General features: G+C 37.8%; 2 protein-coding genes across 3 annotated transcripts; one reads left to right on the top strand and one right to left on the bottom strand.

Annotated features, from left to right (window-relative positions):
* The first annotated feature begins 6,370 nt into the window (after window positions 1-6,370).
* Window positions 6,371-24,576, top strand: LOC117426349 (reduced folate transporter-like). 2 transcript variants are annotated; one of them, XM_034043827.3, is made up of 6 exons: window positions 6,646-6,775; window positions 8,294-8,467; window positions 13,230-13,989; window positions 15,758-15,950; window positions 20,279-20,420; window positions 21,058-24,576. In XM_034043827.3, the coding sequence occupies exons 3-6, from the start codon at window positions 13,269-13,271 to the stop codon at window positions 21,241-21,243; spliced, it is 1,242 nt and encodes a 413-aa protein (XP_033899718.3). In that variant the 5' UTR covers window positions 6,646-6,775; window positions 8,294-8,467; window positions 13,230-13,268; the 3' UTR covers window positions 21,244-24,576. The 2 variants fall into 2 exon arrangements, with proteins under 2 accessions (XP_033899716.3, XP_033899718.3); XM_034043825.3 differs by lacking the exon at window positions 8,294-8,467 and having other exon boundaries at window positions 6,371-6,775.
* LOC117973336 (NADH dehydrogenase [ubiquinone] 1 beta subcomplex subunit 4-like) lies at window positions 9,277-9,701 on the bottom strand. Its single transcript, XM_034925379.2, has one exon. The coding sequence runs from the start codon at window positions 9,699-9,701 to the stop codon at window positions 9,291-9,293; it is 411 nt and encodes a 136-aa protein (XP_034781270.2). The 3' UTR covers window positions 9,277-9,290.
* Window positions 24,577-25,587: the final 1,011 nt, after the last annotated feature.

Below are 25,587 nucleotides of genomic sequence, written 5' to 3'. Positions count from 1 at the left end.
CAGATAAGGTAAGTATTGTATACTTTAGTTGGTAATGTATACTGTAGCTATACAACCTGGAAACTGTAAAGTAAGAAAAGTGTGCCGTGTTAAAAAACGACAACCAAGTAGTTCAATTGCCCTTTGTCAAAAGTGTCAATGTAACGGATTAATCATTATTTTTTTGTTCATAATTTATATTTATGGGTTTTTAAATTAGATCGTCATTTACACTTAACTAGAAAAAAACTGAGACCGGTGTTGTAAGTTTACCTTAGAGACTGAACATCTAGCTGCGAAACTGGGGTGCTCGCCGTTTTGTTTACCTCAGATACTTAACGTTCCAAAACGCTTGCCTTTAATTGTGTTTATATAGCTGCCCAACGTTTCGATATGTTGTACATGTCTTTCTCAAGGGAGCCTATATATATATATACACAGTGCCTTGCAAAAGTATTCAGACCCCTAACCAATTACTGAATTACAAATGGTACACTGAAATTTCGTTCTGTTTGATATTTTATTTTAAAACACTGAAACTCAAAATCAATTATTGTAAGTTGACATTGGTTTTATGTTGGGAAATATTTTTAAGAAAAATAAAAAACTGAAATATCTTGTTTGCATAAGTATTCAACCCCTGTGCTGTATATCTTGTATAAGAGAAAATCTTTTAATCATATCTTGCCTCTCAGATTGCTATTTTATCATATGACAAATTCTGTCATAATAAAGTTGTGTGCCCTTTATTGTATGTTGCTCATCACTGACTAAAAAAAATATAAGATGTTTTGTCCCCTCAGAGTGTCTTTTTATCAATTGAAGTCCATCACATAAAAGTAAGTGTCACTGTATAACTTGCTTGTATTTCAGTAAGCTTTGTGTGCCCTTTATGGTGTATTTTCTATGTTTATAATTCTTATTTAACATTTTTTTTTGCTATGTCTATGACACAGTTAGATTACTCTGCACTTAAGTAATGGGAACACGGCATGTGTCTAATGTATGTGTGCGTGAGCTAGTATGAAAAGTCTAGCATTACATGACACACCTGGGGTAATCACAGCAAAATAAAAATGTACTCAAACTTTAGAAAGTTATCAGCATTCTCCAAAACAATGTATCTTCTAAATTACACTAAATTATATGCTGATAGTATTTACAGAATTGATTATGATCTTAAAGATAGACAATACTGCTATAGCATGCTTGTGTATTTCTGTGTTACAGTTAACCTCCTAGTACACATTATACTTTCCACATTCTAGAGCTTAATTTGGTGATTTACAGGGAAGGAAGGAATAAATAAATAAACAAATGTTTCCCCCTGGAAATCACCAACTTCTGACTTCATTAACATTTAAAATCATTACTAATTAAGCTCTAGAATGTGAAACCGGTATCCTACTTCAGTGTTACACAGAACAAATTCGATATATCCTCATCAGAGCATGTTTCCTTCACCTGTTAATTGTCACAAATTTACTGCAGTGTAACTGGTTTAGTTAATCTCCCATTATTTGAACAGTATGTATTTCATCATCGAATTCACAAATACGGCAGAAGTTGATGTGGCACCTGCTTCATGGGTGTCTGATGGAGTGTGCATGTGGCCACCCTACCAAAAATTATTATTATTATTATTATTATTATTATTATTATTATTACTAAATTTCATTATACTTTTAGTAAAGTATAAAAATTCCTTAGGGAAGATGGTCAAGAAACAGTCTAGTTATTAATGTCTCTGTTTTCCTGCTATTTTTGGTGGGAGATGCCCATTACAAAAGTATTCTTATGGAAGATGAACACAAAAATAAAAATATTACAAAATAATAAAAATATTACAAAATAGAAAAACAAAAGTAATTTGACTATCTTTTATGCTCTTTGCCATATGACAGAAACTAAGCATTGACATGTGTTGTATCTATTGTACAGGCAATCATCCCAATCTTCCTTACATACATCCCACAATAGGGAGCTATTTGGGCAGAATCCAGTAGAATACTATAGAAACTATAGAATCTTGTAGGGAAGTACATGACTTAACAGGGTATACTAGATTTGGCAGGATATACTGTTTATACGATGTACTGCAGGATCCTGTAATATGTGTTTTATAAGGGCCTGACAATGTTTAAAAGTGTTTGTGCTGTATATTACAGATACCTATAATTTAGCTCGCCAGAAGATGCCAATGTCGGAAGTCACTTCCGATCTACAAACTGATGGACAAAATGATCAAGTGCCAGCATACAAAAAAAGAAAGAGATAGCAATTCTGAGAATTACAAAGCCTAATTGCTTTTGTTACATTGCTCTACAAAAGTTTATTATTATTATTATTATTATTATTATTATTATTATTATTATTATTATTATTCTATGACTGGTCTTGCTGATTATTTTATTTAACTTAGGGTTTTTAGCCAAGGAAAAATGCTTTATTGAGCACTTAATTGAGCACTCTTCCACTTTTCACATATTTACTGTGATATGTTGTAATCATGTTATATTGCTATGAAACTACAACTCCTACTTCTTTATCTAGAGTTCCAAGGAGAATATCTAGCAGTGAGGATGAAGTGGATGAAGATTCATGGAGACAACTTCCATCAGCTCCCAAACCACTACCTCCACAATGGAGCCACTTCCTGGGAGCGGTTTGTCTGGATGGCAAACAAATCAAAGAACTAATGTTGATGCCAGAACAAATAAAACACTGCCATGTTCCTGTAAGTATATACTGGTAGTTGATAAGTCCTCTTTATAAACTAGTATGTAATTATCCTTGATTTTCAAACAAGACAGAAAAAAATATTGTCATCTCCACCTGTAGCATATTCTGTATAGTGCTTGACATGAGACATCGTGGGTGATGCAGGATAGGTGCAGTGCAAAACAATACGGCCTCAAACTCCAAATGGCCTTGTGGCCAGGCAATTATTTTGCACTGCCAGCTTGAAATCAATGCAAATTAATCAACGTGCACATTTTATAAACAGAAATTATGATGAGGATTGCAATGAGTGCTGCCTGTGCATCAGGTTATTTAGTGGCCACATTTACAGTCCAGATGTGAGATAGAAGAGCATAAACCAGTATGCGAGGTATGAAAACATGTGGAGCACGGAGATCAAAACAAATGATGTCGCTTTGGATAAAGGTGTCAGCTAAATCTAATAATAATAATAATAACAATAATAATAATAATAATAATAATAATAATAAATAATAATTGTGACAGTGTATATAGATAAATATGATTTAAATAGTTAGCAGAGTGCAAATTTGATTGGGGCTGCAGAATGCCAGGTTAACACCATTCTCGACATACACCGTATTTTTAGCAGCCGCATATCAATTACAGTAAAATACTTTTTTGAAATTAATTTTGTTTTTTGTTTTTCAGAGGTAGAAAAAGAGATTCTGGTGATGCTGGGGACAATTAGGGAACAGCAATGAAAGCATTCTTTAATGCTGAACCAGACTGTAAACCACTTATTTTCAGAATCGAATACAATTGAGTCACCTGAAGTTGAGCTCCCAATTGCAGAAATTGCTTCCCTTTTAGAGCTGGAAGAACAGCTCAGGGAAGATAGTGTCCTGAAAAACAGCTTGGTAATTCACCCTTTTTTTAATTTCAAAACACAATAAAATGCTGTTTCTGTGTGACTGTTATGAATGTTATTATTGTTTAAAATATGACGTATAAAAATGATAATAATGACTTACAAAACAAATCAGATTTTGCAGATTTGGGTCTGTTTTAATATATATATATATATATATATATATATATATATATATATATATATTAATATATTTACGTAGAGACACAGTTATCACTGCCAAGTTAGAAGAAACATTGAAGTAATGCTGATGTGACATGACTTAACCTTTGGCCAAATTTTAAGTATTGTCTCAGTTGTACTAAATGGTGAAAGTGAGAATAACAGCTAGTACACAATGGATAGCGTTAGGTTAGTTGTTAAGAAAACGTCACAGAAGCCTGAGATGGGAATATTTTCTTATAATTTAATTACTATGATTTCTAATACATGGATATTAGCATTTGTAAAATAAAGACAGTAAATGTGAGTTAATATTTAAATTGAGTGATTAACTTAATGTAATGAACAGTAATAACATTTTTGCATGTGTTTTTAGTTTATATTTAGGGTTCAACGATCAAATGCAGTCCTCCAGAGCAGGGGTCCCCAGTCCTGGCCACAGGGCTTTCAGATTTTCATTCAATCTGATCACTAAACTATGTGTAATTGCCCAGACTACATAACCGATCTTGAGAAATGTACTCAAAAACGTTCTAATTAGTCCAGCACAGTGCATCCACACTGTAATACCTTTTCTTCTTTAGGTCAGGACTAATGTGTTCAAAATAGTTAGGTAACAGAGCGTACGGCTGCTCACTAAAATCATTAGTGTTTTTACAAAGAGGGGTTCATAACCTATCTAGGGATACCTCGATATTTAGTGAACAAGAAGTCTAAGGGGGGTAAATGGGTCATCCAAAGACGTGCCCCCATGCGTTCTGCATAGGTTATAATGGGCTACACTTTGGGGTGCTGCTGATCGTGGGGTACGGCTTGCGCACTAAAATCTTTAGCGTTTTTGCAAAGAGGGGGTTGTAACCTATCTAGGGATACCTCGATATTTAGTGAGCAAGCCGTCTAAGGGGGTACACCGGGCATCCAAAGACGTGCCCCCATGCGTTCTGTATTGGTTATAATGGGCTACACTTTGGGGTGCTGCTGCTCGTGGGGTACGGCTTGCTCACTAAAATCTTTAGTGGTTTTGCAAAGAGGGGGTGACAACCTATCTAGGGATACCTCGAAATTTAGTGAGCAAGGCGTCTAAGGGGGTAAATGGGGCAAACAAGCGGGTAATATAGGGTACCGCTATGCTGCTGTTACAGATTTGTTATTAATATTTTCGGGGTTTTTTTTAAAGGAGGAGCGATTATTTTTTAAATAGTAGCAATATATTAATTGAGCAAGATGTGTAAGTGAGTTAAAACACATAGAAAAAGAACACGCTGCTTTGTCAACTACACCGCGAATAAGGAACTGCGAATAAGTAACCAACTTCCAGGTGGTGAGCAACCGAGCACTTTGCCATAGTAACCAAATGCACGGCGCTGACAAAAGTATGAATTCACAATGTGAAATACTGTAAGGAAAATAACATGACTATTTTTTCACGGTAACTTGCAAGAAGCTGAAAGCAACTTTTATTTTTTGCTTACAAATTTTTCATTTTTCAGTTCCCAAAATATTTTTAAGACGGAAAACTGTCTATAGACGGCACATTCCCAACCACTATATCTCCCATGTAAACCATTTTAAATGTTTTAAGATGACAGAAAATACATGTACTTGCATATATTCGCAGTGAATGGACTTTAAAAAGTCAAACACGCAGCGTCACCAAACCAGCGAGAACACAGCACTGTATTACATTTTAAGCAACTATTAAATACAATGAAAGTCAGTCAATTACTTACCATTGCAGTTATTAGTATCCTCTCGTCTCCGCTCCATCTTACACAGGATAAAGCGTCGAGGCTAGTATAATCGCATTCCATAAAATCACACATATCTCTTCAAACTACAGTAATTTTAAGCTATTTGTCAACATTCGGCCAGCTGTCTTAATGCAGCTCACTCGAGCCATTCTACTACACTACTCATAAAAGTGTCTGCAAATTTGTTTTGCCATGTTGACCGCCGCACTACCACTGTACTAACTTTAAAAGTGCACATTAAAATAAGCGTCTCTGGGACTTTTCAACAAACTTTCACAGATCCGCGCCAACTGCCTCGCAAGCTGTCAATCAACCGTGGCTTGCACATAATTCGTTGTGTGAGTGGAAGATCCCACCCGAATATTCCATCACAATGACCACTTTGCTTTGATTGGCTAAAGCCTGCGGAGTTTTAAGAAAAAAACTTTAACCTGAACTCAGGTGTTGACCTAAACTTCAACACCCGCCTTCAGAGCGAACAGTTGAAGTTTATTGTTTTTTGGTTTATAAAAGTACTTAAACTTGGCATTCACATTGGCGCAGATTTGGGTGGGCATGTGTGCGAACTGGGTGGGCCGTGGCTACGCCACTGCTTTAGTTTTGTCAGAAGTGGGTCTTGAGTGTGCCCAGCACCCGAAAATGAAGGGAAATGGCTGTTTTAACTAGACATCTGACATAAAAAGTAGTGTTGCTATTACAGTGACGTAAATCTTAAGTAAGTAACTTTATTTTCTGTACCCCCAGTGTGTCTACATTACATTGTACCCCAGTTTCTATGTGTATATAAACTATATGTTCTTTGTGCTCGATACGGGACTTTTATTTTGATACCTTGCCTGCGCTGAGCCGTTTTGAAAACCGAAAGTAATGATCTTGTTTTTGCTTATTGTTGCTAGCTTAACGGAACTGTAATTCGGCAACCTTTGAACCTCCAACTCTAGGCTGCATAATTTGGTAATTATGAGTAGAGAGCTCGAGAAAAGCTGCGACGGACAGACACTGGGTTGCTTTCACGGAGATCATTCTGCACAGATTCTGTGCAGAATCTGACAGGATGGCTGTGACAGAGGATTTGAAAGAACAGGAGGAGACCAGTCCCAGACCGGAGGAGGAGAAGCAGAAACCCCAGCTCTGGAAGTGGTCTGTTATCTTCCTCTGTTTATATGGATTCATGGCTCAGCTCAAACCTGGAGACAGCTTCATCACCCCTTTGCTGCTGAGTTTAGAAAAGAACTTCACCAGGGAAGAGGTAAGAAAGAGTTACACACTTAAAATGATATTCACTGTCAGTGGTTCTGTACTAAGGTCAATGGCAGCACAGGAGCAACTTGGTAGACTGGTGTTATAATGCCAGTGGTATTTTTCAAACTTGATTATAGGGTGTGATATGTGGTTATTTCACAGCTTCTTTCAGCAAGCTTGGTGCCTGTCTTGGTCATAAGCACAACGCAGGCTTTATCTCTGTACAATTGCCCCAAAAATATTTGTATTACATTAATTTAGCAAAATAGATATTAGCAGTTTGGACCACTCACGAGCACCTCGACATTTAATAAGTCTTAAAATGAACAAATAATAAATAAATAAAAATGCTATTTACTTGCTGTTTTGTTTTATGGATTTCCATAGGAGAAATCCTGACACAAACCTGTAGCTAAAAAAAACAGTATGTTTTTTTTAGTCTCGCATTGTTAGGAAAAGATGATGCTTCAAGATGATAAAGTATAAACAGTAATTTAAATTGAAAGCAAAGGTCATTAGCCATTGGCTGGGAAGCATACTGCAATATTTCCGATGTACTCTAGGTACTTGTTTTGACAACTAATATCTCTTATCTGAACCAAGAAATATGCGCATGTTAAAGTACAAGGGTTACCATCTGTTTACCAACAGCAGCAGCACTTGTTTGAATTTGTATTTAACCACAACAGTGTTTTGAGCATTTAGTCTGTACGTAGTATCCAATTTTGCTTCGTTCAAAAACAAAGCTACCGTCTCATAATCTTTATGGTTGATCTGTTCACCATAGATGTACTGTTTTTACCTTTTGTAAAACAATGCTATAGTATGTACCCTGGTTGTACAACGTGATTTGTGAAACAGGTCAAGTTCTACAACATGGATCAGTATTTATACTGTGGTATAGGCTGTTCATTGTAACTTGACCACACTTGTTTATGTTCATTTCCATTTCAAAATAATTAAAGGAGGATGAATTTTATTGAGACTTTTTTTTTCAGTAAAATTTAACTATAGATCATTTAGGTTTCTAAACTTTATTTTCTCCTTGACTGAAGTGAACCCTGTTTATCCTGCCACCATTCCATGCTATAAGGTATTAGGACCACCTGGTCACAAACAGAGTCATAAGCCAGGAATGTGAGGTGTCTACAGTAATGCCTGCTGCACAGGAAGTGACTTTATAGTAATAGCAGTCAAAGTGAATTGACTTACGAGAATCATTAAGTGATAACTGGAAGCATTGACAGCCATGAGTAGATGCAGTCTGGGACAATGTTTTTAACTAGCAAGGTAGGCTCTTGTCTCTGAAGTACAGTGCACTCAATGTCTAGTTAGAGCATTATGTGATGAGGGCTATTTTTTTTTTCTTTTTTTTTTAAATGTGCTATGTGCCACCTTTGTGTCTGACTTCTGCATAAACATTCATTCAACAACATAATGTGTGCTATGCAGGAATGAGAGCATGTGTGACATTTGTCACTTGTACTGTGTCCTGTTTTTTCTTTCTCTTTTTTTTTTTTTTTAGATAACAGGATTTGGAATTGTTCTCCCTTCACATGAGCACCCTTTGCAGTTAATGCCAAGTGTGATTTATTTACTCGCCTCGTATCGAAGGTCAATGATTTTGAATCCTGCCCAGACAACATGGATCTGCTCCATCTGTCACATTGTGTAGGGAAGGCTTTATAGTTACAAAGAGGTGAGGCTTGATTGAAATATAAAACTGATGTGAGTTCTGAAAGCATCAATATTAGAGACTGACCTGACTACATCATCACAAGACTATGACAATAAACATACAGCATACCTTTTAAATACACACAGTCAATAATCACTCTTCCTGCTTTGTACTGCAGCTGATGGTTTTGCTAGCAATTTCCTGACACTCAGAACTGGATTTCAGACCTTTTTGCTTTTTGCTTTTTGCTTTTGCAGAGAACGTTTTTGGTTTTATATCAGCAAGAAACTACCTAGGACCATAATGAAACCACTCATTCATGCAACTTCATGCATTATAGTTAGGGATGTGATTTTGTGCAAAATTTCAGTGCAAAGTTAAAGCGGTTAGCAAACGTCAAATAAAGGTAGCGCTGTGCTCGGAGGTTTCTTCGCTAGCTAGGAATTCGAAGATAGTTTTAAATTGTCAAAGGTTCGTCAGGTGACATTCAGGCACTGTTTTTTTTTCTGTTAACAGAAACCGTTTAACAATGTGTGAATACTGTAAATCACACATTAAATGTCACTCGCATGCAAAATTCGATCTTTTGATTTGTATAATGAATATTACTTAAACAGTTAAAGTTTTTGTATTAAAATCCACGATCAAATCATTATACGTAGCATTTCTATGGTGCCGCTGTCGTGTGTGCGTGTATGGAGCAGGTATATGCCAAAGCATTAGTAGTAGTAGTTTTTTTTGTTTTTTTTTTCCCCCACAATAATAAGATTTATTTTACAATTCAGCTGCTATTAAAAATAAGAAGTCCTTCAGAAATGCGTGATGGCAGCTTGCAGGAGGAGTCTCAAGATGACAACTGGAACGGGCGTTCAGTTGTGCCCTCTTGGATCAGCTTCTCCTTACGATCCCTGTCTGTTTTGAAGACAAAGTACCAGAACAAAAGAGGGGCTATCCCACACACAGCCCCCAGTAAAGAGTTCTTGGGGGTGGGCCTGAAGGTAGGGTAAACGTTGGAGACACAGGCATAGGTCCAGCGGGTCAGAGATGGGTATTTAATGGTTGTGACCCTCCGCGGATTGTTCAGCTGCAGTTGAAACTGTCTCTTCAGCTGGCCTCGAATCGCTGCCCTCTCCTTCTCTGCCTTCCTTTTAGCCGGGAAAACTGCAAAATACTCTGCAGGGTCCAAGGTTTTAGGACGAGACGCTAAGGGCGCATCCTGGTAATCCGCCAGTAGTAGTAGTCGTAGTAGTAACATGTGACTGTGACTGATAAATTTCATGAAAGCAGAGGGGGCATCTTTAATGAGAACCAAACTTCAAATAATCTGAAGCCTTTTGTGCATTAAATATACCTCTGCATACACTTGATCATGCAAAGCCTAAAGGGAGGAACAGTTTACAGTTCTTGAGAAGCACAAACCCCGATTTGCAGCTCTTGCAGTCGTTCCCCTGCGGTGCTTAACCTGTCAACAGTGTAAATGCAGAACGATCCTTCTCTTTTAATATACTTGTAATACCAAAACCACAGCTGTGTTTAAATAGACATTAACGAAAAGGATATTGTAAAATTCTCAATTTACAACCAGAACATTGATTTAAAAAAAAACTTTTTTTTTTTTTACATCGGACAAGGTATACATGTTGTAAATACAAGGTAGGCATATTCCTGTAAAGGGCTAGTCACACCACAGCGTTTTTTTCGCGGCGTTTTTTATGCCAGTTTATTCGCAACGATTTTTGTATTCACACATGAGCGTTTTTCTCTTCTTCAACTGACCAATGGAACGTCTGGTTCTAGCAGTACATTGTTCTTTATAAACAGCACAATACATATCTCGATATGCAATACAAACAGAAAATAAGGGAAAACGTGAGGAAATCGAAATTACAGTTAACACTATTTTAATTTCAAAATAAATAAATTGCTTTACCTGTGAAAATGCGCTGTATTGTTACCTGGGTTAGAGGGGTGGTTTGCGTAGCAGTAAAAAGAAATAGCATCAATAAAAACACATATATAATATAAAGTTTTACTGTTGAAGCAGAACACCTACTTGTATATTGTGTTTTCTATGAGCAGAATTACCACCAAAGGGTTGAATTGAAGTAAATCCATCCTCTTTCAGTAAACACTGCAGCTCAGAAACGACATAAACTGCAGTGTGAAGTATTGTGGTTTAATGAAATTAGATCAAATTGGCTGCCTCTGCTTTAATTTTATTATTTATTATTTTACATACCGGTATTTTTTACGCAAGTCAGTGGTATTTTATTATAATGAACCCGCATTCATCCCCTTTTTTTCTCTCCTTCATCGGAACATCAAAGCGGCAGCCTGCACCCGATTCATATTGCCTCCAAATGTAGGACTCTGGAAATCCCAGCGTTTTTCGTCCAGAAATTGAACCTGTTTATATTTTTTTCGCAGCATTTTTCACAGAGATTACGCTCAAGTGTGAAAGGCAGTATTCAAGTCCATAGGTTCGATTTTTCAAAATGAAAAACGCAGCGAATAAACGCTGTTATCTGTTTATTTTTGACTAGAAGCGTGTTAAAAGAAAACACATTAAATACATGTTAAATACATTAAATATATGTTTACTTTGCACAGAATACTAAAATATTACAGTATATTACATGAATAAATATAAATCTTTGTTCAAATCTTTGTAGCCACCATTCTGTGAAATTGTCTATTTTTAGCCGTGACTGATTTTTACATATTTTTACCTTGACAAAAATCACATTCCTAATAGTTTATAACACAGTCGGATGTCAAAATGCTGAGACCAGCAAAGTCTTTATCATGCACAACTAAAAAACAGTCATTAGTGGGTTTTGTTTTCAACATTAAAAAATACTTTGTCAAAATGTTTGCCATTGAATTTATTAAGGAGCTAGATACTAATCCGTACTTTGTCACAGTAATCAGAGCACAGGATGTAGATTAGAAACAGCAGCAGGAGATTGCCTGTTTGTTAAAAGGGATGAAAGTTCACATTCTTGATGGCTCTGTTAACAGAGAGCTGTAACAAGGTGTGATTAAAAACCAACTCGGATTGTAAAATTCACTAGACACGTTGCAGTGGATTATTTGTTTAGTGCTAATTAAAATAAAGGTTCACTGGTTATCACAGCTGAATTACAAAACACTGAAACAAACTTATTTGACCCTGAGGACCAGGGATACCTCCAGGGCACTTTAGTGTTTTCACTGCTCTTTCTCTGTACTCCGTGTGCCCTCTATTCTAGAACTGTTTGATATTTCTATTGAATAAGCCATTTATATTGTGTCACCTAGTAATAGTTATACTTGTACTACTTACATTTGCCATATTTTAGAGTCTGAAGTTAAAATTCACCCCCATCAGCATCTGGTTCAGGGGTTAGTCCACTTTAATTATCCACCATTTGCCATTTGGGATCCCATATACTGTAGTATTGAGACAAATTTAATAAATGCAATTATATTAATATTAATATCTTGGTTTCCCCTGATTAGATAATCGTACAACATTAAAACAGTTATTAATTGTTTTTCCTAAGGGCTAGGGGGCGCATAAGACTAGTCTTTAATGCATTTTATCTGTGGAAGCCTGGGTTTCTCAAGGTCACAAGTGAAATGATTTAGGTGGTCTCCCCTAGGGGTGCTAACCCCTAGGACATTAGTCCACATCACCAAACCACACCACAATTTCATGAAGTAGGCTCACCTCCATAAAAAAGTGTCTACTGACTTTATAACCACTCTGTATACTGTATATCTGCCTTCACCATCAACTGTCCATAGACAAAAACAACAGCAGCACTTCTAACCAGGACATAAGATGAGAGCTTGAGTTCCATAAGACAGTGTTACTTAGTTTACTAACATAATTCCGTACAAGAACACTGTGACCCACTTTTGATGCGAAATTGCAGTAACACAATCACCCCTCCCTCCCTCCCTCCCAGCACAACACCTGTAGAATGCAAGTTATATATAAAGCCTGATTTTCATTGCTTAATCTCCCTGTTGTCGTGATTATGATCAGTTTGTTCATTTTAGCAGCGGTTCAATTTGAAGGCTGGAGTTTCCTGGACAGAGACACAACAGGGTTCTCTAATAAAGTTTCAGAACGAGGTTCAGTGCCCTGCTGCTCGCATACCAACCCTGTCAATTTAGACTTGCAGCAGATTATTGTGCGCAAGGTGCCGTTATTTCTCAGTCCAAATTATACAAAACGAAGGCCCCATACAGTACCACAAATAGTTTAGCTCAGAGTAAGCCATTTTTATTTGTGAAGTGCAGTATTTAATATTGTTCACGTACGTTATGGACTTGCATGGTTTGACAAGCCAATTTTTCAGATTTGTAAGTCCATTTGGTACATAATGTGAAAGCTAAACAGAATTTGTAGTACTAAAAAAGTACCGTCTTTACGGGTGATAAGTAGTGACATTTAAACCTAGTTTAATTTGCAACACAAGTAATTAATTACTTATTGGTTACCGTTCAAAAGACTCAGTGCTGAGTTATTTCTAAATCGGGATGCTCTCTTGCATGGGGTCCATCCAGAAACTGATGTAGTGGTAGTGCCAGTATATACATGTGTCACACATACATTTTAACATATCTCTAGGACTGTTTATCCAATTGTAAGTCAATTTCCTCCAGTACTTTGCAATGATTTTACCATAGTATACTGTTAAGTGGACATTTGTAACGTGTACCCATGAGAGAACCAATAGTTAAATAAATAAATAAATAAAATGATCATGTTGTTCTTGCTTATTTTCTATAGGTAACCAATGAGATCACTCCAGTGCTCTCCTACTCTTACATGGTGGTTTTGGTGCCGGTGTTCTTGCTGACAGACTATCTGCGCTACAAGCCCGTCTTGATCCTGCAGAGCCTCAGCCACATCTCAGTCTGGCTCATCCTGCTATTGGGCACAAGCCTGCTGGAGATGCAGTTCATGGAGTTCTTCTATGGCATCACCATGGCAGCACGGGTGGCCTATTCCTCCTACATCTTCTCGCTAGTCGCTCCCTCCCTCTACCAGCAAGTGGCCAGCTACTCTCGCACCTCTGTGTTGTTGGGAGTCTTTACCAGCTCTGCCCTTGGCCAGCTCTGTGTGTCTGTGGGGGAAGTCTCCTATGGCACCCTCTCCAAGATCTCCCTGGGCTTTGTGATCTTCGGCTTCGCACTAACACTGTTTTTGCCATGGCCCAAGCGAAGCTTGTTTTTCAACAGGAAATTGCAGGGCCCAGAGGAGGCCTCGCCTGCAGAGATGGACCAGATGAACCGCGATTGCCCTCAGCCCACTGCTGCTAAAACAGTGTCTGCCTGGCGGAACTCTGTTTTCTTTCAAATGCTAAAGGAACTTTTGAATGTGGTCAGGCTTCCCCAGCTACAAGTGTGGTCCCTCTGGTGGATCTTTAACACAGCTGGATACTACCTGATGGTCTATTACGTCCATGTACTCTGGAATGAGGTCTACCCAACCAGTGAGAATAAACATGTTTATAATGGAGGGGTGGACGCCGCATCTACACTTCTAGGTAGGTGTTAGCATCCCTGTGCATAGTCCATAGTGATGAAACTTGATGTGCAATGTTTCTTAATCAGAAATTCTTGAGGTTCTTATAATCTAGCTCAGGGGTTTTCAGCCGTTTTTTGAAACTGTACCCCTTTTGTCAGGAGGTTTCAGCTAAAGTACCCTTTACAGTTTTCGCTCACTGAATGGTACCACAGTTGCAATAAGAGGCAGAATAATCTGGTTAACACATTTCTTTTTTCCCTGTTCATTTAATATATACTTTTCACAACAGTGTGGGACTGACAAACTGCTGAGTGCTGAGACAGAAAACCAAACAGTAGGCTTCATTCTTAAAACTCAGTGACATGTCTTTGGATGCACAGAATTAAAAGACAATATTTTGGGAATCTCTATGGAAACACTTGTATTCGCTTTCTATTCGGAAAAGTTATTATAAATAATACAAAATAATCTGCACTGTAAATGTTTATCATGTTACTATTTACTTCCCACCTCGGCATAATGTGTGCCGTTTAAAATGTTTACAATATGAAAAACATTAACCTCAAGATAAAACTGTCATTAATTACTAACAATAATACGCTTGTTTTTATTAAAGCCAGCATAAAAATGATCCAAAGGGACTCTGTATAACTTTCTGTCGCTTTGCACTTTCTGTACTCTTTTGTTTTCGTCCTTTTGTTTTTCTTTTGTAAGTAAGAAATGTATCAAACACCGAAAACATATTCAACCAGCCGCTATTGCTGTTAATAAAATGCAGCCGCGGAAATAATTAAAACAAAAACCGTCAAAGTATGAGTATTGTGGTGACTATTTATGTTTACTGGAGCCTTTATACTTCTGCTTCACTGATACGACAAGTTGAAAACAGCAAGATCATGAGCAGCACACAGCGCTCTCCATAGGCACAATCACCAGACGTGTAGGTGCTTCGCCTATATACCGGTATCAGTTCGGAAAGCCACTCGATCGAAATCACGCATGCGTACAGGTGGAAAATGTGGACGTGATAGATTCTGTGTTTTTTTTTTTCATCTGCAGTTCTCTCAAACTGCTAAACAAAGATTAAATAAGTATACAAAGTGGTATAGAGAATATACAATACTGTTAAATAAAAACAATTCAAGATCATTATTTTCTTTTACTTTCATTTTTATTTGTGCATTTCTGAGTCAGCCTGCATACCCCCTATGATCCTTAGAAGTACCCCCAGGGGTACCCGTACCCCCGGTTGAAAACCCCTGATCTAGCTTCTGTCTTAGCTATGTTAATGAAGACCTGCATTTGCTAAAACATTTTTACCGAAAATTGTTACAATAATGTACTGTATTGTTCATACAGTAATAGTAGCTGTTATCCTACCAGTTCGTACAGATGCTTATGGAGTGTAATGGTTTCTCCAGCTGGCTCAATAAAAGTTTATATTTTAACAGCTTTGTACGGGTGGTAAATATTACGGTCTTCTTGTTAGTCACTCTGTATCCCTTTCTGTTTCAGTTATCAAATCCTGTTGACTTTTTAGAACCATGTTTCTTCACTTTAGCTATAAGAATCTTGTCAAACCTTGAAGTACACCAGAGTGTAGCCATTAACCTGTTTTAAAAAGTCACCGGAGTGTGATGACTAAAACAGGTTTAATTTTGATTTGTCATGTTTTGAGTGTGCTGGGCCATATCATATGTAAAAAAAGAAGGATGCAGTTTGAGGTTTTCATATTTCATATCCATATTATTATTATTATTATTATTATTATTATTTTCACCCCTCAGGTGCCCTGGCTTCATTTGCTGCAGGGTATGTGAAAATCCGCTGGTCTCTGTGGTCCGAGCTTGTGATTGGCATTGTCACAGCCCTTCAGGCTGGTCTACTGATAGTCATGAGCACCACATCAAATATCTGGGTGTGCTACGTCACTTCCGCCCTGTTTAGAAGTGCCTACCAGTTCCTTGTGCCTATAGCCACGTGAGTATCATTATCCCTGTCTATTCTTTGCCACATAGTCATAAGAAAGTGGAGGCATCTGTCCTCATTTGGTCTTGGCACATTTTCCAGAGGCGTACTGAACATGCACATTATAAGGCAGTTTAGAAATGGTACTGTTTTATTTGGTTATTGTACTAGAATACGAAATAAGGTTCAAACAATGCAGATCTATATTGGTACATATGATAAATACATCATCTTTTTCATGTGTAAAGCCTTTGTTTCCACATCAGGTCAACATATGATGTTCTCCCATCACCAAATAACCTAAACCTCTTGGTAGGAGAGGATCCCTCATGTCCTTTATGTTCATCACCTGCAACATTAAGGCACATTTTGACAGGATGTAAGGTGGGTCTTAGCCAAGGACTGTTTACTTGGCACCATGTCCAGGTGCTGCGATGTTTGGCCTTAGCATTGGAAGACAAGTATAACATGATCAATAAGTTGCCACCAGTTCCATCAAAACATTACACACAAAAGACAACATTCTTTCACCCAGGAGAGCAACCGCCAAGAAAAGGTGTAAAACCAAGCCTCGCCCAGGACAACTGGAAGCTGCTGGAGACTGGAAAGTGCTGCCAGATGTTGGTCAACGGCTTATTTTTCCACCTGAGATTGCCACCACTAACCTTTGACCAGATATTGTCTTAATCATCACGGTCTGGATCAGCACGCCTTGTTCACCTGGCAGAGTTAACAGTGCCATGGGAGGATGCTGTAGATGAGGCATATGAGAGGAAGAAACTGCTTTATGCTCAACTAGCCACTGAAGCGGAACAGCGAGGAGAGTCTGGGTTTACCCAGTGGAGATGGCTTGTCAAGGATTTGTGGCACACTCTACAACCCGGTTTCTCAGAGACGTCGGATTCAGTGGCCAAGAGTTACGTTGTACAGTGAAGAACTTATCTGAAGCAGTAAAGAGGAGCAGCAACTGGCTGTGGTTGAGACGGAAAGATTCTGGTTGGGGATCTTAAGCACAATAGAAAGAAAGAGATGCTGATATACAGGTAAGTAAGCTGGGTTCTTGAGGTGTTGTGGGCTAGTCGACAAAACACAGAGGATGGAAGGTGCCCACTTGAAGACCCCAGAGATGCACCCTACTTAGCTCAATCCAGACGGTTGTTATGCTGATGTGCTGGGGAGACCGCACTGTGGTTGATCCCCAGAGCCAGCATCACAGCCGTTGTGTGTGCTGATGCGCTGGAGAGGCAAAATGAGCTGATCCCTGGAGCCAGCGTTACACTTCAACCATCCACACCAGGCAGAAGGATATCTACATCATCAGATGGAAGGAAACACAAATAGATGGAGATGCAGATGGATCACATTAGTTTACTGTAAAGCTATGTCTTAGTTAGAGCTTACCTTGGTGAGAGCCGAGTTCAAATCAGCATGAAGTTTTAACATCTACTCTCATGTAATGGAAATCATGCCACCTTGTCCCACAGCAAACACAGTTCTGTCTATTACAGGTGACGTTGAAAATGCTTTTTTTCTGTTCCACCTGGACTAACATGCAGGTTTGTCACACTGTATCGACAGTCTAGACCAGGGGTCCACTAACTATGGCCCGCAGGCCAAATTCGGCCCGTGCAACTTTCATGACCGGCCCGCTAATGTTGTGGAAAATTTCTATAAAAAATTATTCCGACTGAAAGCTATGGGATCTAAACATTCTCACACTACCAAGAACACACACAAACAGGCAGGAACAGAGACAGAACGTTCACAGACATGCCTCTTCTAACCTCCATTCTCATTGGCTCAGCGGGCAAACTCACAGCACACTCCATTCACTCCAGTCAACCAATGAAAACACGCTCACATACAGGCATTTATTATCTCAAGTCGAACCCCAAAACACCACGTCTTCCCCAGAAGAGCAACATAAAAGGCTTCCACAAGTATACTTGCAGAATATTTCTAATACTGCAGGGTAGGTGAATACAATTATATAAATAACAATCTAATATGTAATTTTTATTTTGTAAATTTAAAATAGTTTCCCTTTATTTAGTCAATTAAAATGATTTACTAAATTTTGCTTTGGGAATCAGTGTTGTGTTTTTTTTTTTTTGTTTTTTTTTTAATCTATAGTTTCCTTCATGTTCTTACCAGCATCAGGTGGAGATACATATGGTCTTTTGTTCCAACTAGTATCTCTGTTTTGATTCTGGGATCTCATCATATTCCAGAGAAAGTTAATACTATATTATTAGTGATAGTTTTTAGTACAGCAAGTATAGTAAACAAAGTATATAATTAAATATGCTATAGTTAAACTATAGTAAATTATGTAGTATTAGCTGTAGTTTTCAATATAGTAACTACAGTAAACACAGTAGTATGTTGATACTATAGTTGAAGGTGTAGTATAAACTGTAATTACTATAGTTCACAGTGTAGTAAATACTATAATGGTAAAACTATAGTTTCCGCAAAAATACAATGGGAAGTATGTGTGATAACTATAGTAAATGCACTACAGTTTTACTATAGTATTTATTTCTTGGGCAGGCCTGGAAAGGTGAGTACAAATTTGTATATGGACCTTTGGTAAAGTTTGGGGACCCCTGGTCTAGACAGATTTTATAGTCTATTCCTCTTTTGCCACAGAGGTCACCGAAATTGTGAAAATCGTGAATTTGAATAAAGTCTGTGCAATCTTTGAAATTGATGTAAAAAAACACATTTAATTAGATGCTTCCTTTATTTCCTTTAAAAAATGCAGTACGTCATGCGCTGAAAATACAAATCTGCGTAAATTGTTTGGTTGTGTATGCATGCAGCATTTACGTGTAGTTACGTTGGTCAGCGAATGAGATAGCTAAGCGAGCAAGCATGTAAATGTGTGACAGCTTAAATGCCAAAAAATTGTGTGAGCTGTTTTCTGTAAAGAGAAGAACAAATGCATCAGAGATCAGAAGCTTACCAACTTAGAGGATTTCTTTACAACATGGTGTTTCAGAAACTAAAACCTAGTTCATACTTCTGTCGCAGATGAATGCGATACATTAGGCGAAGACAGCTTAAAAAGCTATGCCATTTCAATATTTTCTGAACAAAGGACGCATCGTGTCGTAGCCCTTTTGACTGTGCAAAGAGGTCGCAGCCGTTCATATTTTGAATAGGGATGTAATAGGTTTAACGGTTAACCGATAAATAAATTCATACCCTTTTTACATAAGTTAACGTGTAATACAAATTGATCAAATGTATTTGGCATTTTGTGTTTTAAAAGTAAATATCCAACAAAACATGTGCTCTTTATGCAACTCCTCTGCCTGTAACTTTTTTTTTGTTTGGCAACATATGACGTCGGGCTAGGCATGATTAGTCGACTGAAACCTCATCTATCAAACTAGTCTCACGCTGTCGATTTCCGGTGTTCGTACACAGAGCACAGCAGCTGGCGTCAAAATAGAAATGGGAGGACTGTAAAGATGGAGCAGTCAAACTGAACGCTGTAGCTGTACCTGAACCAACTGAGCCAGCAGCTAAAAGACCATGTGGATAGAATAGGCAAGAATAGTGCCATGTCGATGCTTTTAGGTGAAGATATGTTCTAAAACCGGACTATAACACAGTTGCAAATGAAGTGGAAAGTTACTTCAGGGAGCCTTGCCCTGCAATGTATTGCAATCCATTGGAGTGGTGGAAGGCCAATGAGCACCGCTTTCCTACACTGGGGAAAAAATGGCAAAAAGTTACAAAGAACCCGGAAAGACCTGAGGATTTGTGTATACGTATTGTGTGAGTGTTTTGTTTGTTTGTCTAATTGTGTCTTGTTATTATTAGACGGCTAACGTGTTCCAGGGCTGTCGCCAAGGGCCAGCACAAACCCTGAACAGCACTGCACTTGTATCACGAATAAAGTGTATTTGCACCACGAGCACTAATTCATTAACTAACAGACTTGTGTAGGTGTTTTGTGTTTCATGTGGGTGTATAAAGAACGGGACTATTTCAGAACAAACCCGGGGATTACAATACAAACACACCGCTGTTAACCACTTTGCCACAGTGCCCAATAGTAAAAGTGAGAATTAGCTTAAGTCTGTACGAATCTGAGGAATCCTCTTATTTCAAATAAAGAAATAAATATCAGCCAAAGCATTAGAGAAATGCATTGCAAAGGTAGGAAGCATCTCTTGGTAATATCTGTGCTAAGTTTCACCCGTTTGCAAGTAAGAAACCTACAAGCTAGTGCTATTGCACTACAGGATAGCATGCCTGTGTTATACTAGTTAATCAGCTCTTTTTATTTTGTTTTTTCTAAGTACACTTTATTTCTGTACTTTTAGTTTCCAGATCGCTTCCTCTCTCACAAAAGAACTCTGCGCCTTGGTGTTTGGAGTTAATACTTTCCTCGCCACAATTTTGAAGACCATCATCACAATTATCATTGCAGATAAGCGAGGACTGGCTCTGGCGGTACATCCGCAGGTATGAGAAAAAATCAAGAAATATCTCTAGGTTCAGCTGCTGCAGAAAGTGAATGACACAAACTGAAAAAACTATTAATAAACTGAAAATAACTGACTTCCTCTATGAAACCTAAGTTTTGATGTTCAAGGTAGCCAGCAAAATGGTTTAAAAAAAGATTATCACCATTTCAAATGCTTCAAATACCTATGTGAGCCCACCACAGTGCCAAAATGAATCACTACACGCAAGATACATGCTTAACTAACATGCTTAAATGATCTAATAAACAAATGTAGAAATAGTGAAAGAAACTTGCAGAGTTCTGTCTCAGTGTTCGCTAAATAAACAGTATCACTGAGCAGATCACAATCTCTTCAGAGATGAAGTACCTGGCTTAGCTACGCACATTGCAAAAGTCCCACACAGCCCTTGGTTGTAAATGTATTTGAAGAGGGGGAGGATGATGATGTTCTTTCAAAGTACAGTATGTGAGGCAAGAATAGCCAATATAACTGGATTTTTAAAGTTAAAATACACAGTATGCCAGTGGTTTTAGACTGGTTGCCAAATGTAAGGTATGGAGGGCCACAGGATAATTATTTGTTCTTTCAACACAGCCCTGTACGTCTAATGTGTTTGTTTGTTTTTTCTCCAGTTTTTTGTTTATTCGGGCTACTTCGCATTGCTAGCTGTGATCTACTTTGGAGCAGCAGCCAACGTTATCATAAAGCACTTCCGCAATGAGAAGCCAGCGACTCTGAACCAGAACGGAGACATAGAGCTGTGCAGTACAATGATGGTTGCCAACGACGCAGAGAAACTGACCATTGGGAAGGTCTGAAACCAAGGAATGTATTTCAAAAGCTGGACATTTCTGTGCAAAACTATTTATTCCGATTTGCTTTTCAGGTTACAAAAACATGGGTGTTGGGCTCCCGAGTGGCGCACCCAGTAAAGGCGGGGGGGTTGCGAGCGGTGAGCCGAGGATACAGATAATGATTGGGCATACTAAATTGGGGAGAAAACCGGGGTAAAAAATTGGCGACGACTAAATTTAAAACAAAAACATGGGTGTTTTTAGTCAGTGACCCATGTCATGAACTGGTGTGGTGATCACAGACTGTCATCTTGTTCATCAGTTGTGGTATGTACACCTCTACAATGTGTAGATAGATACACAGAATCCTTGAACACAATGACAATTGGAATGCTATGTCAGTGGCAAAGCTGGAATTCCAGATCTCAATAAGTACTTGCTAGAGTAAAAATCTAGAGTGAATCTAAATCTAAAGAAAGCGCAGTCATCACAGTGTTAAGAATATTGAAATTCTGCCCAATGGCTCATCAGTTATATGGCTCTAATATTTGATTTATGGGAGCCAATTGTAACCATGTACTGTACGTATGCATGAACAGTATGTAAAATTTGAAACCAGTCCATTTTATCAACATCAAATTCGAGCATTTCTGCGCTTTCCTCCAATTCATTTTTTCATTATTTTGTTTTTTCTCAATTCATTCTTCTATTTATCTTCATGAGCACTTTACCTTTAGCACCTACATTTTTAAATATAAAATAGGGGTAACCATATCTTAGTACCCAGCAATTACTGATTTAAATGTAAGTGTGTAACAGAACTCCATTGAATCGGCTGCATCCCAATTAGTGGGTATGTTGATACCCCTTGCACTTTATCGCTACAAAATGGCCTTTTAGAGTAAGTCTGGCTTTTCAAAAAGCACCTAAAAATAGTGGGTACCCAAATGTGCAATTATGCAGCAACTGAACCAATAATTGGATAAACATTGTAGCTAATAAGATGTCTGTTGATTAGGAGGTTGTCTTTGTTGTGTCCCCTACAGTATTATCCCAATACCGCAGTTAAACCTGGTGTTTTTGAAGTCAGTGTTTCACTTTACACTGCCACTGTGTAAAAACAAATAAAATTTAAGAGGCTATACATCAGGAGGTGTATCCCTGTGAAAATGCTGCTCTCTGCAACCACTGCCTTCTGTATGTGAACAGGGGTAGCGGTAGGGGGGGCGTGGGTGGGCTGAAGCCACCCCAAAGTTTACCTCAGCCCCCCCCGTAGCCCCACCACTGAAAAATTAAAAAGGGATATCTCCAATTTTGGAATTATCGACGTGACTTAGTTGTGTAAGACTTAATGTTGGATTCAACAATTGAAAACCATTCCAGGCATCGTCTTCAAGGCGACTTTAATCAGGGACCAGCAATACAGTACAAACATTCAATGTGAACTCAGGGACTGGGCGCTTGCTGTGTGAGCACCGACAACAAGCTACTCGCTTTCATGCTGAAGGGGGAACTGCATTACTACTAAACATTCCCTCCAGGAAATGCTATCTCACTAACTCTTGTATTGATTCTATTTCACCACGTTCAAAAGTTCCCTACTAGTTTCTATTTAAAAAACACATTTAGCAACTCGTACTGGTTTACTTTTAAACACTATATTTAGTTTAACTTTCAGTTGTTAACAATCAGTGTTATTTAAAGTTTCTAATTATTTCAACTTCTACCCCTTGCTTAAACATTTAAATATAACCTATACATTACAGTTATTTGTCCACTTCATGACTGCTTATTGTAGTACAGTGTAAGGGGCAGTGTTGTGTGGTACACTGCCGTTCAGATCCTGCCCTGTGTCGGGGAGATGAGATAATATTAAAAACTCTAAAACCACAACTGAACACAAGCCCAGCTCTTTTGCATTGTGATTTACACTCCATTCACACAGGTGCATCGAATGTCCAATTGATTTTTATGCTGTAATGTATTTTTCAATATGTGTAGATAATAATGAATAACAACGAAGCCACTGTATTTTTGGATTTAAGCACCAGGGTAATGAACCCAGGTTTGCATTTATGTAATCTGAGGATAGATACACTTCTTTTGATATACCTTTCTCATTCAGACTGATTCATCAAGTGTTCTGTGGAGGGATTTTATTTTCTGCTGGCAGATTTGCACCATCCAGTGTCTGTTTAGTATCACTGCATTAGAAATGAAAAAGCAGTGCTTTTCAGCTGTTATAGTGCAGGTTTTTGTTCCATCAGTGAATACATATTTTATTTGTAACCCTTTTCTGTACTCTATAAAGGCAGTGAAGCTATTTAATGAGTGATCTTCAGATTATAATATGCTGGTTTATTGATTAGATAGCCAGCTGATACTGTATAAATCACAGTACAGGTTTACATCAGGCAAAGTGCAGGAAACCATTACTTGGATTCAGATTTTTACAGTAAAAACAATATTAAATATGTGTATATTCTTTATGTAATATGTAATCATCCACTGATTCTTAGAAAACAGAGTACACAGTAATTGTGTTTTATATTAAAATGTATTTAATTGTTTGTTTGTTTGTTTGTTTGTTTTATGGGAAGAATTACAGTTGTGATGAGATCCTTACTGTTAGGACAGGGTATAATGCTTGGTGCAGAGCAAAGTGAAAATGTTAGTCAAAAACAGATCGTCAGTGGACATTGTTTCAAACCTGCCAAGAGAATTGGAAGGCTGCGAGTAATAAACAACAATAATAAAATAAAACGTACCTGCAGTAGACAATATTTGCTGTACCAATACAGGTATAGCTTTGGTGCTGATGGAAACTTGGTATTACAGTGCTCCCCTGCAACGCATGACATTGTACAAGATAACATAATTATTGCTAAGGGATGTATTATACCCCTTTAAACCATTGCACCACAATTTTCTGGTGAATATGACAGGAGTCTTAAATGGGGAGCACGGTATAATCTACTGGATTTACTCAAACCTTCTGGCTGTCATGTTTAAGCCCGTTTCAGAATGGTTGTTAGTTGCCAATCTCTACAATGTTTCACTTTATAAGTGAAGTGAGGGCTTGGTAGAGGCAGTCCTTTACAGAAAGAAGCTTGTAACGATTGATTCTCAGGATCTGTTTCTGACTGCTTATATTTTGGTATGGCATTATCAAAACCTTTAATTACAAAACCCTTTTATTATCCTCATTCTGACTGCTTTGAAATGGACCGATACCTAGTTGGGCTACCAGTTTACGTTGAAAAACTGTATATATAAATGTGTAGAAATAAAATTTGCATAGTTTTCATAAATATGGAATTATTATATATTCAATGTATACATACAATTACAAATAAATTAATAGAAAATTGAAGACTGTATTGCATTTTATTTTATTTGTAACATTTGTACAAGCATCAACAGCATAATTTCTTTAAGATTGAGTCATTTTCCAGTTACTGTACACCACTGGGGTCTATTCTTATGGGGGCTTTGTGAAAACCTACACCTTGAACAGCGTGTGTGTCAGTCTCTTTAGTGAATTTTTGTCTTTAAAAGTAATAAATGCCAGTCTTGTTCCTGTTTTTGATATTGAAATGGTGGCAGTATTTATAGCTGCCACTGCTTGGGTGATTATTAGAACACGCTATGTTTTTATTCTAATATTGTATTTCTCTCAAGAATTTAGCACTTTATTTTTAAATTTTTACAAACATGTAACATGAATAGCTATCCTCTTGGCTCAGGAAACAAGAGGTCATGGAAAATACTTGTCCTGGATTGTAATGGTCAAACAAAAAAAAATCATATGACCTCTGATCTGGCTCAGTTTCAGGCATTAGAACCAACCCCCAAGGTCTGCTGTAAACTGTGTCGCCACTCACTATCTCTATACTCAGTAAGGAGATGGAAGAAATTAACATTACTTCCCAACATACTTCAGCCTGTGTACAATGTGAGAATCCAAGAAGCCCTCCACCAGAAACCCAGAAACAAGGGGAATTTAGTTGAGCTCTTGTCGTGGTTGTTATTGATAGAGTTCATACCTTGTGGGCTGTTAACCAGATGACACCCTCCTGGCATCCAACAGAACAGATATATGCAGTACCATTGTCACCAGGTACACATACTTTTAAAATATGGTACATTTGTAATATAGATCTCCACAAGGATATAATATCATGTTAGTTACCCGTACAATAGAATGTTGGGGATTATAAAACATTCAAAGCATCTCATAAGAGCATAGCAAGATTTAGTTGAGTAGGAACAGAGGTCAGTGCATAAACAGTGCAAGAACTCAAGTTTCATCATGCAGTGCTTTTGATACATCAACAATGTGACACTAGACAGTGTGGGCAGTTGATA

Source organism: Acipenser ruthenus, chromosome 11 (genome assembly GCF_902713425.1).
Source record: "Acipenser ruthenus chromosome 11, fAciRut3.2 maternal haplotype, whole genome shotgun sequence".
NCBI classification, from domain to species: domain Eukaryota; kingdom Metazoa; phylum Chordata; class Actinopteri; order Acipenseriformes; family Acipenseridae; genus Acipenser; species Acipenser ruthenus.
This window is presented reverse-complemented; position numbering and strand designations above follow the sequence as displayed.

Coding starts and splice junctions, on each gene's coding strand:
- LOC117973336 (XM_034925379.2), bottom strand. CDS start 9,701: ATGTTACTACTACGACTACTACTACTGGCGGATTACCAGGATGCGCCC.
- LOC117426349 (XM_034043825.3), top strand. CDS start 6,581: ATGGCTGTGACAGAGGATTTGAAAGAACAGGAGGAGACCAGTCCCAGA. Junction 13,990..15,757: donor CGCCGCATCTACACTTCTAG/GTAGGTGTTAGC, acceptor TTCACCCCTCAG/GTGCCCTGGCTTCATTTGCT. Junction 15,951..20,278: donor TTCCTTGTGCCTATAGCCAC/GTGAGTATCATT, acceptor CTGTACTTTTAG/TTTCCAGATCGCTTCCTCTC.